A 14,122-nucleotide genomic window follows, 5' to 3' on the forward strand; every position below is an offset into this window, starting at 1 on the left:
CAATGTATCCATGAGTTAGAAACTTGGATTTTATTTCTCTTCTACCCTATTTCTATTTATAATGATTTCTTCAAAGACAAATCAGAATATAAATAGGTTCACACGAGGATATATGTTATTTAATAAGTATCTCATAAATCATTTTTGCAGTAAGTAAATAGAGAGTCCAGCTGCAATGTTTGACGGCTTGCAGCCCTCAAGTTCCCATTCCCCCCCTTTCCCCTTTGCCCCACAACTGGGCAACCTGATAAGAAGCCTACTCACGTGTATCAATTAAAAAAGATGATTTAAAATGGAGAAATAAAATTTAAAAAATTAATAATAAAAAATGAAATTAAAATTTAAAAAGAAGCCTATGCACACGCAGAGTCCGCAGAGTCCTCAGTCCCTGGAGTCCTCGGTCCCTTGGCATGGGCAAAAACTTCACTCCATGCCAGCCCGGCCTAAGCATGCAAACCCCCCCAGCCCACCCCACCACCTAACTACAATAAAAATCCAAAGGTCCCCCTCACTCATCTCACTCAGAACCAAACCCGGGACCTTCTTCTCCTAAGAAAATCCACGTGCTGTTGACTGCATCAGTCATAAATCCTATTTCACATCCATCGGTGCCATGTGTTATTCATCCCAACCTCTGTAATTTCCTGGGCTGAGGTGGGGGCTGTCCGGCATCCAGCAAGGAATGCTAAGCACCCCAATAAAACACCAACTGAGTCACTTTGCTTAATGAGTTCTCAGAATAACTTGCCAAGGTGTCAGAAGACTCTCTAGTCTCTAAGATGTACTCCAGGACAACGACCGGGAGAATAAGAGCGTCAGATTCACTGATAGGCAGGAAGAATGAGTCAGAGTTTCAAGTATACTAAATATCTAAGAAAAGGGTTAATACTACCCAGAACTATATTTGAAGGGATAAAATTAAACGATATAGAGTAGAATACTGAAGATCTATCTTCTCTCTCTTTTTTAAGGCAGAGTCTCACTCTGTCTCCCAGGCTGGAGTGCTGTGGTGCCATCTCAATTCACTGCAACCTCCGCCCCCCAGGTTCAAGCAATTCTTGTACCTCACCCTCCCGAGCAGCTGGGACTACAGGTGGTCGCCACCATGCCCGGCTAATTTTTTGTATTTTTAGTAGAGACAGGGTTTCACCATGTTGGCCAGGCTGGTCTTGAACTCCTGACCTCAAATAATTCACCCTCCTTGGCCTCCCAAAGTGCTGGGATTACAGGCGTGAGCCGCCGTGCCCGGCCTGAAGATCTATCTTCTATTACAACTTTGCTCTTATTACTTTAACAGAAACATCTAAAATGAAAAGTTGTTATGTCTACACTACACATTAAATACCAAACACAATCTTGGCTCTCACCCGAACGGTACTCCAAGGGCGCCCAGGGGAGTTACCAGGACCGTGGGGACCGCCGTGTAAGCCAGGAAGTTTCCAATCTGGCCAACAGCCACTGTCAAGAAAATCACAAGGATACCACTTGCAATTATAGAGCTCTCTTCCAGCACTGATCAGAGTTGAATTATGCAAGGCTCTGCCCTGAAAGGGCTACTGCATTCCTATTACTTGTGAAGAATCACATCTGGGGTGTCATCTGCATATTTAAGGGGTCAGCGGTCAGGACCCACACCTTCACTGGTCCCATCAGTCGGGTGAGTAGGTTCAGCCCTCCATGGAAATGCCGAACCTAACCAGCAGTGACTGAAATGGGCACGGCACTGGGCATATCTCCGCTCTCTTAACACATCCTTGTTTTCACACAAATCAGGCAGAATTTCCTGTGCACCCTCTAGTGGCCTGGGACCTACTCTGGCATAGGCAGCTGGCCACAGTGACAGGCCACTGGCACAGCAAGAGGATACAGTACTGCCGCACAAGACTGCAGCAGGGACATCACCCAGACAGAGCTTAAAGAGGAGCTCTTCAAGGAACAGAACTGGTATTGCCACGTAATGTCGTATTAAAAGACAAATGTGACAAACAAAGTACATGATGTTTCTTTTTTTTCTTTAGAGACAGAGTCTCGCTCTGTCACCCAGGCTGGAGTGCACTGGCGTGATCTTGGCTCACTGCAGCCTCCACCTCCCAGGCTCAAGCAATCCTCCCACCTCAGCCTCCAAATAGCTTTGAAAACAGGTACATACCACCATGCCCAGGTAATTTTTGTTTTTGTACAGACAGGGTTTTGCCATGTTTCCCAGGCTGGTCTCGAACTCCTGGGCTCAAACAATCCACCTGTCTCAGCCTCCCAAAGTGCTGGGATTACAGGCGTGAGCCACCATGCCTGGCCAAACATAATATTTCTGAATTTCAAAGACAGTTGTCCTTTATAATACATTTAGAGTTCTGAACTCTAATAATATTATTTATCTTTACATTATAGCACATGACCTGATCTTTGGGTCATGAAACTCTCTGTTAAACCAACTGTGCTGAGAAAAACAACGCAGCCTAACATGGAATTTCACCAAATGCCAACAGCCCGACTACATGAGTAAGCAGGAGCTGTTTTAATTTCTTCGGGCCCAGGACAGATCAGCCTAGACTGAATTCATGGCTAATCGTGGGCAGCAGGGGCCTCCACCAGCTCCTAACTCGTCCTTCTGCACTCTCATCCTGAGAGGAAGGGGAGCAGGGAGAGTGCCCTGGGGAGGCAGGGACATCCGAACTGAAAGGCACGCTTAGGGCCTGGGGAGAGGCCACGCGACACCCTCTTCCAAAGAACAGAGCCACCCTAGCCCTGCCCAGACCAGTGATGGATTCTAAGAAAGGAAAAGACCAGACTTCGCCACACAGGCTACTTACTTGCGATTGTGCCAGCCCACCACACAATGTCTGTTAAGTAGGAAGTACCTATAAAAGAATGAGATAAAAAACGTCAGGGAAGTAGGTTTACCAGCTACGTATATCAGGAAGAGGTTTACAAGCGAGAAACTTTTGACATGAAAACTAAAATTGAAAAGAATGAATGTCATACTGTTTATTCACCCTAAAGAGAATCTTTCATCTATAAATGGCAGCATTACAGACCACTGAAAGTGGCAAAGTCAAGATATTTTTTGCAACCAACACAGGCTGACCCAAATAAGGAAATGAAATCTTTATACATCAGTTTTCTTTCACCCAACAAGCTACCACAAAGACAGATATTCCTTCGATGGAGTTTTATTTTTATCTCAAAAGGGCTTGAGTCTTTAAAGTCCAACTCTCTCATGCATTTACTGTAGTCCATTTATATAAGAATTTCATTATCATAGGGTTTGACTTCCTGCTTAAACAAGTCACTCAATTTTCATTATTTATAACTCTTCTGATATGACTCTTCTTTCAGCCATGCAGACACCACATCCTTACACTCACCTGATGCTCTGACATTTGACCTGAGACTTGCCGGCATCCCCTCAGGTTACCCCACCCATCCCACGCAGGGCAGGCGGAGCCCCAGCACCTTCCTCCCTCCCCCTGCCTCTTGACAGGTGTGTATGGTGAGAGGTCTCCCAACCTTTGAGACAGGTTTGTCCTTCAGATATGGCAAAATGCTCCTAAGCACTTTTTTTTTTTTTTTTGAGGCAGAGTTTCACTCTTGTTGCCCAGGCTGGAGTGCAATGGCGCGATGTCGGCTCACGGCAACCTCCGCCTCCCAGGTTCAAGCGATTCTCCTGCCTCAGCCTCCCTAGTAGCTGGGATTACAGGCATATGCCACCATGCCCGGCTAATTTTGTATTTTTTTTTGTAGAGATGGGGTTTCTCCATGTTGGTCAGGCTGGTCTCGAACTCCTGATCTCAGGTGACCCGCCCACCTCGGCCTCCCAAAGTGCTGGGATTACAGGTGTGAACCACCGTGCCTGGCCTTTTTTTTTTTTTGAGACGGAGTCTCTCTCTGTCACCCAGGCTGCAGTGCACTGGCGTGATGTTGACTCACTGAAACCTCCACTTCCCGGGTTCAAACAATTCTCCGGTCTCAGCCTCCTGAGTAGCTGAGACTACAGGAGCATGCCACCATGCCTAATTTTTGTATTTTTAGTAGAGACGGGGTTTCACCAAATTGGTCAGGCTGGTCTCGAACTCCTGACCTCAGGTGATCCACCTGCCTCAGCCTCCCAAAGTGCTGCGATTACAGATGTGCACCACACCTGGCCTGCTAAGCATTTTTTGAGGAGATTTTTTGTTGTCAACCACAGATTACAGTAATGAATTCTTTTTTCTTTTTCCTTTTTTTGAGATGGAGTTTCACTCTGTCGCTGAGGCTGGAGTGCAGTGGCACAATCTCAACTCACTACAACCTCTGCCTCCTGGGTTCAAGCGATTCTCATGCTTCAGCCTCCCAAGTAGCTGAGATTACAGGCGTGCACCACCATGTGCGGCTAATTTTTGTATTTTTAGTAGAGACGGGGTTTTGCTATTTTGGCCAGGCTGGTCTTCAATTCCTGGCCTCAAGTGATCCACCCACCTCGGCCTCCCAAATTGCTGTGATTACAGGAGTGAATCACCATGCCCAGCCACAGTAACTAATTCTAATTGTTTTTATTCTCAGTAGTAAAACCACAATTTGGTATAAGACACATAGTCTGCTAGCCTGCTTAATGGAGCAGCAGAGCTACAAGTATTACAAAAAGTACTTACAAAACGAAATGGGGACTGGGCCCGGCGGCTCACACCTGTAATGCCAGCATTTTGGGAGGCTGAGGCAGGATGATCACTTGAGCCTAGGAGTTCAAGGTCAGCCTGGGCAACATAGCAAGACTCTATCTCTACAAAAAAATTAAAAATTAGCTGGGTGTGGTGGTGCTTGCCTGTGGTCCCAGCTACTCAGGAGGCTGAGACAGAAGAATCGCTTGAGCCCAGGAGGATGAGGCTGCAGTTAGCCATGATCATGCCACTTCATTCCAGCCTGGGTGATAGAGTGAGACCCTCTCTCAAAAAAAAAAAAAAAAAAAAAAAAAAAAAAAAAGAAAAGAAAAGAATATTGCTATTTGATCACATCACAGTAAAAACTGATTTAGGCAAGAATCATTAATGGATACTAAAACAAGTGAATGAAAATTTACTGAGTCACCTCCATGGGTTTTTCTTATTAATTATGAACAGAAAATGTTATCTTTATAGAAAAGCCTGATGGACACTGGCTTAGCCAAGTGGTCAAAGTCCCCAGCACCAGTTGTGCCACCTGCCTGCTGCGGCTGTCTCCCAGCTCTGAGCCATGCCCTACCTCTGCTGCCAGGCTCCACTGAAGAAGACAGCCTGGCACCACTGGGGCTCCTGTCCTGTGTCCCTCTCAGTGTATCTAATAAAAACAGGACCCAGGGTGTCCTATGAAGCAGAAAGTTTAGCGAAGCTTAAGAATGTCCCATGGTGGGCACTGCAGGAGAGTCAGCTATTAATACAGAATCAATGTTAGATTTCTATATGTGCTAATCAAAGTGGCTATCCCAAAATGCATGCCGAATACTTGAGTGAAAGGTCATCAGGTCCAGAATACTAGTGTGAAAAGTCTGTGGACCAGTTTCCCAACAAAACCACCATAACTAATAAATAAAGTACTTAAAAAAGTGAGCCGGGTGCAGTGGCTCACACCTGTAATCCCAGCACTTTGGGAGGCCGAAGTGGGTGGATCACAAGGTCAGGAGACCGAGACCATCCTGGCTAACACAGTGAAACCCCGTCTCTACTAAAAAAAATACAAAAAAAAAGTTAGCTGGGCATGGTGACGGGCGCCTGTAGTCCCAGCTACTTGGGAGGCTAACGCAGGAAAATGGCATGAACCTGGGAGGCAGAGCTTGCAGTGAGCCGAGATTGTGCACTGCACTCCAGCCTGGGTGACAGAGAGAGACTGCACCATAAAAAAAAAAAAAAAAAAAAAAAAAAAAAAGAATTTAAACTGTGGAAATTATCCTAAGGGCATCCAGAAAAGATCTCCTTTTTCATTCCTGATTTTAGTAATTTGATTCTTCTTTTTTGCTTGGTCAGTCTAGCTAAAGGTTTGTCAATTTCATTGTTCTTTTCAAAGAACCAACTTTTGATTTTGTTTTTATTGGGTTTTTGGATTTTTTTTTCTTTTTGAGACAGGGTCTCACTCTGTTGCCCAGGCTGGGGTGTAGTGGCATGGTCTCTCAGTTCACTGCAAACTCCATCTCCCAGGTTAAAGTGATTCTCCTGCCTCAGCCTCCCAAGTAGCTGGGATTACAGGCATGAGCCACCACACGCAGCTGTCCTTTTATTGTAATGAACATGGTTTGGTCAGGATGTTTTGTGAAGTCATGGGATTCCTGCTACAGCAGCTGGACTGTGTGACCCTCCTACGGTGAAAGCTGGTCCAAGGATGACAGTGACCAGTGCAATGAGGCCCATAGGCTCCCCCCTTTCACTGCTATGGTTATCCCAATATTGATCATCACATAGTAGACGTTTTTGGCAGTTTATAAAATGTTCAAAAGTCACAAAATGAGGAGGAACCTGGCATACCAGGTACACAGGAATGGCAGAGTGAACAAAATGGTTTTTGTTCTTTTCCCAAAGGGTCCAGTTCACTTCCAAGCATTTCAGGCCCTGCAACTTGTACTCTCCAGCAAGAGCCTGGATTTGCACAAATCAAAAGGTGTTTAGGTCACCCTCACCTTTTAAACCAGTATTAGGCAAAATTTTTCTGCATCCACAGACATTAAGCAAGTCAGGTTTTTCTCCATCCAGGTACCTGTCCCATACCCCTACCCATAAACAAAAGTGAAGCTCCTGCACATGGTCCCTGAGAGTGTTGGTCCAGGAGTGTCCCTTCTGTTCTGCCCTGAAGGAAGTGCATGGCTGCGTGCCCAGCTTCCTCACTGAGCTGGCTGCTCCATTTTCCCTCCTCCTTCTTCAGCCAGGTGCTCCTAGGAGCCTGTATTCCATATTAGCCCTTGGCCCCTGTCATACAGATATCTGTGAGGATATCTAAAACAACTAGGTTTTTTCACAGTTTCACCCTAAGCACTGCTTCCCCTAAGCACTGTTGTTCCGAAAGCTCATTAGCCAGCACTCCCAGTAGGTATCTATGCCCAAGCTTCTCCTCTTCCCAGCTGATGACCGTCCTCTATTAATCTGCAGGTCCTCCGGCCTCAGCAAGAACAGGGAGCTGCAGCACTGAAGGATGCAGAGGATGCTGTTTGTCTTGCCACACTCACGCCTCCTCCCCGACTCCTAGTTGTGGGCTGCAGAGGACATGATCGCTAAGTTCCATTGGTTTTCCTCTCATTGGAAATCCTGGGTGCTGAGAGTTGCACAGCTGTTTATGACAGCTAAACTATAAAACAAAGAAGTGTTTATGCAAACACAAAAGAGCCTTGTCAGGATGACAGTATCAACTGACAGTGATGCCGTCCAACCAGGGGCATGTGGCTTTAGACCTTCCATTTAGTTATAAATGTGTCAGAAATGTCCTTCAAATACAGCTTTTGGCCAGGCACAGTGGCTCACGCCTGTAATCCCAGCACTTTGGGAGGCCGAGGCGGGCGGATCATGCTGTCAGGAGATCAAGAACATCCTGGCTAACACGGTGAAACCCGTCTCTACTAAAAATACAAAAAATTAGCTGGGCGTGGTGGCAGGCACCTGTAGTCCCAGCTACTCAGGAGGCTGAGGCAGGAGAATGGTGTGAACCCAGGAGGCGGAGCTTGCGGTGAGCTGAGATCGCGCCACTGCACTCCAGCCTGGGCGACAGAGCGAGACTCTGTCCCAAAATAAATAAATAAATAAGTAAAAAAAAAATAAATAAATACAGCTTTATAGTATAAAAATACAGATGGGCATCCAATGTATTTACCTTCTAATTATTCCACAAAAAGATTGCTTCCACTCATGTGTGCCCCTAACATCAACAACGGAAGTTGCTGATAAAAGCCAAGCAAGAGTGGATAACCAGTTCTTTGTAAATTAATGTATAAAAAAGATGTAACATAGTTTTTACAGAGTTCTCTTTTTCTTTTTGAGACAGAGTCTCACTCTCTTGCCCAGGCTGGAGTGCACTGGCGTGATCTCTGCTCACTGCAACCTCTGACTCCTGGGTTCAAACAGTTCTCCTGCCTCAGCCTCCTGAGTAGCTGGCATTACAGGCTGCGCCACCACACCCAGCTAATTTTTATATTTTTAGTAGAGACAGGGTTTCACCATATTGGTCACGATGGTCTTGTACTCCTGACCTCAGGTGATCCGCTCACCTTGGCCTCCCAAAGTGCTGGGATTACAGGCGTGAGCCACCGCGCCCGGTCCTACAGAGTTCTCTAAGAAGGACTAAGATTAAATACATATTCTTTCCTGACACCAGCACAGCCAGAAGAAGGCATTAACTGCCTTCTGAGACATTAACTGAGCACTGCTGTGTACCAATTTACTCATGGATTTAATATTTCAAGTTCTTTTGCCTGTTGGTTATTAGATATGCAGAACTTATTTTTCCTAAGAAATAGTTTGGCAATTATGGGAAAAAAAACAAAGTTTTATGACATATACTATCTAATTTTAAGATTTACTATAGGCCGGGCATGGTGGCTCACGCCTGTAATCCCAGCACTTTAGGAGGCCAAGGCGGGCGGATCACGAGGTCAGGAGATTGAGACCATCCTGGCTAACACAGTGAAACACTGTCTCTACTAAAAATGCAAAAAATTAGCCGGGCGTGGTGGCGGGCGCCTGTAGTCCCAGCTACTCGGAGAGGCTGAGGCAGGAGAATGGCGTGAACCCAGGAGGCGGAGCTTGCACTGAGCCAAGATTGTGCCACTGCACTCCAGCCTGGGCGACAGAGCAGACTCCGTCTTAAAAAAAAAAAAAAAAATTACTATAAAACTATATAATCAAGACAGTATGGTACTGGCATAAGAATAGACAAACACAATGGAATAGAGTTCAGAAATTGGTCCATACATGTACAGCCACATCACAGACTGAATGAAGCACCAGTACAATTCAGTGGAAAAGTCTCCTCAACAAATGGTGCTGGACCAACTGGATGTTGTAGAGAAAACGCTGAAGTTTAATTCATGCCTCAGACCATCCTGTAACTCTTTTTTTTTTTTTTTTGAGACAGAGTCTCGCTCTGTCGCCCAGGCTGGAGTGCAGTGGCATGATCTTGGCTCACTGCAAGCTCCGCCTCCCGGGTTCACGCCATTCTCCTGCCTCGGCCTCCCTAGTAGCTGGGACTACAGGGGCCCACAACCACGCCCAGCTAATTTTTTGTATTTTTAGTAGAGACGGGGTTTCACCGTGTTAACCAGGATGGACTCGATCTCCTGACCTCATGATCCGCCCACCTCGGCCTCCCAAAGTGCTGGGATTACAGGCGTGAGCCACCGCGCCCGGCCCGACCATCCTGTAACTCAACGTGGCTTGAGGACCTAACGGTAAACACTAAAGCTGTGAAGCTCTAAGAACACACAAGAAGATGCCACTGTGACCTGAGGAGAGACAAAGATTTCTCAGGCAGAAATCAAAAGCACCAACCAGATAGGAAAAAAACAGACAAATTAGACTTCAACAAAACTAAACATTCGTGCTCTTCAAGAGGAACTTTTAGGCCAGGCCCTGTCTCTACTAAAAATTTTTAAAATCAGCTGGATGTGGTGGTTCATGCCTGTAACCCCAGCTACTCAGGACGCTGACGCAGGAGAATCGCTCGAACCAGGGAGGCAGAGGTTGCAGTGAGCCAAGATCACGCCACTGCATTCCAGCCTGGGCAACAGAGTGAGACCCTGTCTCAAAAAAACAAAAACAAGGCCGGGCACGGTGGCTCACGCCTGTAATCCCAGCACTTTCGGAGGCCGAGGCGGGCGGATCACAAGGTCAGGAGATTGAGACCATCCTGGCTAACACGGTGAAACCCCATCTCTACTAAAAATACAAAAAATTAGCCAGGCGTGGTGGTGGGCGCCTGTAGTCCCAGCTACTCGGGAGGCTGAGGCAGAAGAATGGTGTGAACTCGGGAGGCGGAGTCTGCAGTGAGCCGAGATCACGCCACTACACTCCAGCCTGGGCGACAGAGTGAGACTCCCTCTCAAAAAAAAAAAAAAATTAGCTGGGCCCGGTAGCAGGCACCTGTAATCCCAGCTACTCAGGAGGCTGAGGCAGGAGAATCACTTGAGCCAGGGGGGCAGAGGTTGCAGTGAGCCAAGATCGCGCCACTGTACTCCAGCCTACGCAACAGAGTGAGACTCCGTCTCAAAAAAACAAAAAAAAGGCACTTTTAAGAAAATGAAAAGGCAAGCCACAGAGAAAATATTTCCAATCCCTGTATCTGACAAAAACTTGTATCTAGATTACAGATATATAACATATATCTATATGGTTAATATATGTGTATATATGTGTGTGTGTGTGTGTGTATATATATACATACACACACATACATAATACGTACATACACACACACACACACACACTCTTACCAGTCAATAATACGGTAGAACCCAGCCAGGCGTGGTGGCTCATGCCTATAATCCCAGCACTTTGGGACGCCGAGGTGAGTGGATCACCTGCGGTCAGGAGTTTGAGACCAGCCCGGCCAACATAGTGAAATCCCATCTCTACTAAAAATACAAAACTTAGGCATGGTGACGGCTGCCTATAATCCCAGCTACTGGAGAGGCTGAGGCAGGAGAATCGCTTGAACCTGGTAGGCAGAGGTTACAGTGAGCCAAGATCACGCCACTGCACTCCAGCATGGGCAACAGAGCAAGAGTCTATCACCACCCACCCCAAAAAAAAAAGTTCATCAACAGGAGAATGGATATGCAAACTGGTATACTCAAACAACACAACACTACTCAGCAATAACAAGGAACATATTACTGATACCCACATCATGATCAATCTTCAAACTATGCCCAGCAAGAAAAGCAGACATAAGAGAATACATACTATATGATTCCATTTACATGAAGCATGGGAACAGGCAAAATTTATTCAACCTATGCAGATGGGCACCAGAAGAGTAGGCACCTTGGTATGGGGGATGGGGCACCAGGGAACTTTCTAGGGTGGCAGCAACAATCAATTTCTTCACTGGGCTGTTGGTTACACAGGCATCTTCATTTGTCAAAACTCATCAAACTGTACCTTTAAGATCTGTGCAGCTTGTTCTATGTAATTATACCCCAATACTTAAAAAAGAAATAGTTGATAAATAAGAGTTAAATTTCTTGGTGGTGAAGATTTCACAGGTAGCACACTTATCCGTGCACTCATGGAGGTGTGTACATTAAACATGCACAGCTTTTTATATATTAATCATACCCCAATAAAGTGGTTTTTTTTTTTTTTTTTTTTTTTTTTTTGAGACAGAGTCTCACTCTGTCACCCAGGCTGAAGTGCAGTGGCATGATCTTGGCTCACCACAACCTCCACCTCCCGGGTTCAAGCAATTTTCCTGCCTTAGCCTCCCAAGTAGCTGTGATTACAGGCATGTGCCACCACGCCCGGCTAATCTTTGTATTTTTAGTAGAGACAGGGTTTCACCATGTTGGTCAGGCTGGTCTCGAACTCCTGACCTCGTGATCTGCCTGCCTTGGCCTCCCAAGGTGCTGGGATTACAGGCGTGAGCCACCGTGCCCGACTCTTAATTTTTTTAATTTAAAAAGTTAAATTTCTGGGTTAGCCCACACAATGCTGACCCTAATACAACTAACCACTGTAATAAAGTTTCTTGCAGTTTCTATGGGAAATGTCATTCTCTGTTTCAAATGGAAATTAAGAGTACAGCACATATTAACACATGCTTCTTCCTCTCCATCCTCCCTCCAGGGAAGCTCAGTGCAGTATCTGTATTCTATTTCTTTGTTCCATCTATCAAATATTTACTGAGAATCATCAGTGTACACAGTCCTCAGTGAATACAAACACATAAAAAGTCACAGCCAGGCGCAGTGGCTCACGCCTGTAATCCTAACACTTTGGGAGGCCAAGGCATATGGATCACAAGGTCAGGAGTTCAAGACCAGCCTGGCCAATATGGTGAAACCCCGTCTCTACTAAAAATACAAAAATTAGCCGGGCGTGGTAGCAGGTGCCTGTAGTCCTAGCTACTCGGGAGGCTGAGGCAGGAGAATTGCTTGAACCCCGGGAGATGGAAGTTGCAGTGAGCCGAGATCATGCCACTGCACTCCAGCCTGGGTGACAGAGCAAGACTCTGTCTCTCAAAAAAAAAAAAAAAAAAAAGTCACTAGACGTGTTGTCTGCCCCTACAGAGCACCCTCTTCCTCTCTGCCTTAACTAGAGGCAATTTCTCTCATCCTTTCCCCCACGACAGGGATCGACACTGCCCCCATGCACCCTGAGGGCTGAGAAGCCAAGCTGGGCCGACTCCTTGATACAGGACACGTAGATGTCAGGTATTATACCTGTACTAGTGTGCTCTGCTGATGTGAACAGAAGAATCTAGGATAATGAGCTCTCAGTCATGTGTACTGGTAAGGAACTGGAAATGTCCATGCCCTGTAAAAGTAGAACGGTAACATTCATGCAACCCTGAATATGTTTGCAAAGAACATCTAACAGGGGGACAAGCTCACGACAGACTGAACACAACCACAGGACATAAACTGGCACACATGGGGTGGGCTCAGTGCATGCTGCCTCTTTTTTTTTTTTTTTTTTTCTTGAGCTGGAGTTTTACTCGTCACCCAAGCTGGAGTGCAGTGGCGTGATCTCGGCTCCCTGCAACCTCAGCCTCCCGAGTAGCCGGGACTACAGGCATGCGACATCACACCAGGCTAATTTTTTTTTTTTTTTTTTTTGAGACGGAGTCTCACATTGTCGCCCAGGCTGGAGTGCAGTGGCGCGATCTAGGCTCACTGCAAGCTCCACCTCCCAGGTTCACGCCATTCTCCTGCTTCAGCCTCCCAAGTAGCTGGGACTACAGGTGCCCGCCACCACGTCTGGCTACATTTTTTCTGTATTTTTAGTAGAGACGGGGTTTTACCGTGTTAGCCAGGATGGTCTCAATCTCCTGACCTTGTGATATGCCCACCTCGGCCTCCCAAAGTGCTGGGATTACAGGCGTGAGCCACAGTGCCCAGCGCCAATTTTGTATTTTTAGTAGAGACGCGGTTTCACCATGTTGGTCAGGCTGGTCTCGAACTCCTGACCCCAGGTGACCCACTCACCTCAGCCTCCCAAAGTATTGGGATTATAGGCGTGAGCCACCACGCCCAGCCCACTGCCTCATTTTTTAAATTACATGAAAAAGAGCTGTACCACCCAACGTGTAGGTCTTAACTGGATCCTGATTCTAAAAGATGAACTGGGCAAAACTTGTAAGATAATCACAGAAATTTAAACACTAACCAGATATGTGAGAACATGAAAAAATTATTCTTAATTTTTTGGTGCAATAAAGGTATTATGATTATGTTTAACAAAGAAGGACTCGTTGAAATATGCAGATGAAATGGTAATTTGCTTGGGATCTATTTCAAAAAAAATCCTACAGGGGTGTGGGTGGGGTTGGCCCTGGGGTATAGATAAAGCGAAATTGCCGAGGAAGGACGATTTGTTGTTGCTGTGGTGGTTGAGTAATTCAGGGGACCATGTGCAGGTTTGTTCTTTGCGTATGTTGTGCAGTGCTGGGGTTTGGGCTTCTAGGGAACTCATCACCCAAATAGTGCACATAGTACCCAACAGGTAATTTTTCTTTTTTTTTTTTTTTTTTTTTTTTTTTTTTTTGAGACGGAGTCTCGCTCTGTCACCCAGGCTGGGGTGCAGTGGCACAATCTCGGCTCACTGCAAGCTCCGCCTCCCGGGTTCACGCCATTCTCCTGCCTCAGCCTCTCCGAGGAGCTGGGACTACAGGCGCCCACCACCACGCCCGGCTAATTTTTTCTATTTTTTTAGTAGAGACGGGGTTTCACCGTGGTCTCGATCTCCTGACCTCGTGATCCGCCCGCCTCGGCCTCCCAAAGTGCTGGGATTACAAGCGTGAGCCACCGCGCCCGGCCACCCAACAGGTAATTTTTCAACCCTCACCCCAGTCTACCCTCCCCCTCTAGCAGTCCCCAGTGTCTATTACATCATCTTTCCTTTTCTCTTTTTTTTTTTTTGAGACAGGGTCTCATTCTGTCTCCCAGGCTGGAGTGCAGTGGTGCGATCTTGGCTCCCTG

General features: G+C 46.4%; 1 protein-coding gene across 1 annotated transcript in view; it reads right to left on the reverse strand.

Moving 5' to 3' along the window:
- Positions 1-14,122, reverse strand: part of NIPA1 (NIPA magnesium transporter 1) — a 45,945-nt gene that overhangs the window by 16,882 nt on the left and 14,941 nt on the right. The window contains exons 2-3 of the mRNA XM_003267022.4: positions 2,811-2,858; positions 1,368-1,458 (exon numbers count right to left, since the gene is read on the reverse strand). Of these exons, the coding sequence (XP_003267070.1) occupies positions 1,368-1,458; positions 2,811-2,858 (139 nt within the window). The remainder of the gene's footprint in view (positions 1-1,367; positions 1,459-2,810; positions 2,859-14,122) is intronic.

The sequence above is a fragment of the Nomascus leucogenys genome, chromosome 24 (genome assembly GCF_006542625.1).
Source record: "Nomascus leucogenys isolate Asia chromosome 24, Asia_NLE_v1, whole genome shotgun sequence".
NCBI lineage: Eukaryota > Metazoa > Chordata > Mammalia > Primates > Hylobatidae > Nomascus > Nomascus leucogenys.